The sequence below is a fragment of the Setaria italica genome, chromosome IV (genome assembly GCF_000263155.2).
Source record: "Setaria italica strain Yugu1 chromosome IV, Setaria_italica_v2.0, whole genome shotgun sequence".
In the NCBI taxonomy this organism is placed as follows: domain Eukaryota; kingdom Viridiplantae; phylum Streptophyta; class Magnoliopsida; order Poales; family Poaceae; genus Setaria; species Setaria italica.
Window position 1 is genome coordinate 6,373,088 of NC_028453.1, and position 2,968 is coordinate 6,376,055.

At 54.4% G+C, this 2,968-nt stretch overlaps 1 protein-coding gene across 1 annotated transcript; it reads right to left on the reverse strand.

Annotated features, from left to right (window-relative positions):
* Positions 1-235: 235 nt before the first annotated feature.
* On the reverse strand, positions 236-2,106 carry LOC101773647 (galactoside 2-alpha-L-fucosyltransferase). Its single transcript, XM_012845193.2, has 3 exons — positions 1,857-2,106; positions 718-1,700; positions 236-528 (listed from the first exon to the last, which is right to left on the reverse strand). The coding sequence occupies exons 1-3, from the start codon at positions 2,104-2,106 to the stop codon at positions 268-270; spliced, it is 1,494 nt and encodes a 497-aa protein (XP_012700647.1). The 3' UTR covers positions 236-267.
* Between the last annotated feature and the right edge of the window lie 862 nt (positions 2,107-2,968).

The following is a 2,968-nucleotide window of genomic DNA, read 5'->3' on the forward strand; positions in this document are numbered from 1 at the left end:
TTCCTGCCTACGGCCTCTCAGCTTGAGTCTTTTTATTTTTTATTTTTTTTACTTTTCCTGCCTACGACCACCCAGGGCTATAGTAAGTATTGTATTTTTCTGCTATATTATCAATGAAACAAGGTTGTAGTAAGTATTGTATTTTTCTACTATATCAATGAAACACGAACTATCTTGTGGGTCGTTCTTTAAAAAAAGTGAAACACAGATCTGCAGAAATACCATGGGAGTTCGAATCGCAGAGTTCTATTATTTTCATTGCACTTTTCACTCGGGGTGAACAAGTTTGAGCCCCCAGCTCATGTCCTCGCAGTGCTGCACATGAGGCACCAGCTTTCCCGTGTCAGCGCCGTGCTTCGTCCGGCAGTCGTAGAACGGCGGCCCGTGCATGCACGGTTCCATGGACTTGGCCCGCTGGCACGGCGGGTTGGGCGTGGTGTGGTTCTCGGGCCTGAACATGATCCACGGCGTGAGCCCGCCGAGCCCGTGGCCGACGTACCCGAACGTCGACCAGCCACTGGTGACGATCTTGTCCGTCATACCCAGGAGGTACATCTCGGCCAGCGCCTTCATGTCGTGCGTCGTGTAGCCGGAGAGCTGGTGCTCCTCGTGGCTCGGCTGGTACACGCTCACGGCCTCGCCGGTGGCCGTCGCCGACTGCCAGTACTTCCACCGGATGTTCTCGTAGTACCATGAGCTCAAGCCGGTCATCAGAACCGCCTTCGATTGGGCACCGGTCGTCGACGGATGGGGCGGTTCCTGCGTCACCACATCAGGGAGCAGGTGCTCCTGCGACGTGCAGGCAAGGATCTGGTCCAAGATGTGCTGGAACGGAGTGTCCCCGTCGAACACCCTGATCTGGATGCCCAATCGCTCGTCCGAGTTCTTCAGGTACGAGTCGTGGAACCTCGTGATCAGTCCCCACACTTTGTTCGTCGGGTGGAACAGGTAGTGCGCCAGGAGGTAGAACACGGCATCCTTCCGCGGGAACAGCCGGTCAAGCTCCTCCTGGTACGCCGGGTTCAGGAAGAGCGCCGGCACGAAGTACCCGTCCGTCCTCATCAGCAGCCACGGCGCGCGGTGGAGGAACCGCCTCTCGTCGTCGCAGAAGAAGAGCTTGTCGTGGTAGGTGCAGGAGTGGTCGAGGTCGACAAAGACGTAGCGGCGCCGGGACACGGACGCCGCCGCGTCGTCGCTCTGCACCAGGTGCCTGTAGCTCTCAGGCACCTCGCCGGTCAGGTTCTGGAGGTTCCTGATCGGAAAGTGCTGCGGCAGCAGCCACGACGCGCCCGGGAACGGCTCGCAGAAGATGTCACCTAGCGACGTCGTCCGGTCGAGGAGCAGGGCCCGGTCGGTGAGCACGGCGTAGAGGAACGCCGACGCCATGGCCAGGATGTTGTTCCCGAGGCCCCTGTACGGAACCAGCACGAGGTACTTGCAGGCGCCCGGGGCGGCGTCGTCGCCGTCCGTGGCGTTGGGGTGCCCGGAACTGAGCCGCGCGGCCGCGGCCCTGTACGCCTCGGTGCCCGGGCCGCACCGGTGTTGCAGCGCCTCGTGCTCCCGGAGCCGCTTGATGAGGTGCGGGGACGGTGACCGCGCCATGTTCTTGCGGTAGAACGCGGAGTGGTAGCGGCTGAGGCACGACCGCTCGTTGAACCCCGGGACCAGGAGGCCCCCGAGAAGCTTCTCTGCATTGGAAATTCAGTGCCTATCCGTAAACAAACTCTCCGGCGATCATCCTAAACAATTCGCCAGTAAATCACATTGCAATCGAATCGTTGGATTCAACGCCACATCACACGATGCATGGCGGAGGATGGGACAGATCGGAAGTCCGATCGAGGATTGCGTTATACCTTTCGTGGATGTGGACGCCAATGGCCAGAAGGACGCGGCCGTCCACGGCGCGTCCCGGCGGCTAACCGTGGTCATCAGGACGGGCAGCGCGACGAGGCAGATGGCGAGCGCGGTGACCTTCTTCCTCGCGATCCATGGCCCTGTGTCCTGCTCCACCGTATCCTCCTGTGCCTCCGCGCGCCGGGCGTCCGGGCATTGCTGCGACGGCCGCTTGGTTATGCCAATGCCGGCCACGCCCTCCAGGGACATTGTTATCTGGCGGGCGATGCGTTCTTCTCGGGGTCCGGCGGAAATCCCATTCTAAAATAAGATTTCCACGGGATTAGGCATGGCTTCTTTCTTTTGGAAGGGAAATAAAAAAGGAAAAGGAATAAACAGAAGAAAGGAAATGTATCACGCAGATAAACTGATGGACTGATAATCTTTTTTTTTTCTAAACGAACAGAGAGCTACTGATTATATTAATAAAGAAAAAGATCTAGATTGGACAAACAACGACCCCGTAGAAATAACAACAGAAGAAACATAGAACTTATACAACAACTAAACTATGAAGACTGGTAATCTCGATCATGTTACTGTTAGTGTCAACTAGTATATCGGATCCAATCAAATTATCACTACTGGCCGATAGAGCCGATAGGTCTGATTAGTGTTCTGCTAGACGTACAACCTATCTGTAGAACTCATTTGCAAATGGTTTAGACTAAAGAGCATTTGGTGGCGTGCAGAAGCTTCAGTCGTCTGTTTCGTCGGCGTCACTTCTTTCTGGGCCAGAAGAGGAGCCTGGAAAGTGGAAAACGGTGAAGAGGAAGAGAAGTGAGGCACTAAGCGTGATTGTGTCCTCTTTTTTCTCTGTTTTAAGCCCTTGTAAACACTTAGCTTTTGAGAGACAGAGTATAAATGCGCTCAGACCTATGAGTTTCTCCGAGAGATTGGACCTCATATCTTAGATTGACCAAGTCTCTACAAACGTCTCACTGCCATCGAGCATATCACCTACAATTGAATGAATAGTATCATTCCTTCCTAAAACAAATTCATAAAAATACAAGCATCCATGCTAAGTCTGGTACTTGAATATAGATAGACATATTCATTTTGTAAAAAA

Excerpts from the sequence above, each read along its gene's own strand:
- LOC101773647 (XM_012845193.2), bottom strand. The coding sequence starts at position 2,106 with ATGTCCCTGGAGGGCGTGGCCGGCATTGGCATAACCAAGCGGCCGTCG. Across the intron at positions 1,701-1,856 it reads GGCGTCCACATCCACGAAAG|TTTCCAATGCAGAGAAGCTT; the intron begins GTATAACGCAAT and ends ATAGGCACTGAA. Across the intron at positions 529-717 it reads CCGGTGCCCAATCGAAGGCG|ATCGTCACCAGTGGCTGGTC; the intron begins GTTCTGATGACC and ends ATGACGGACAAG.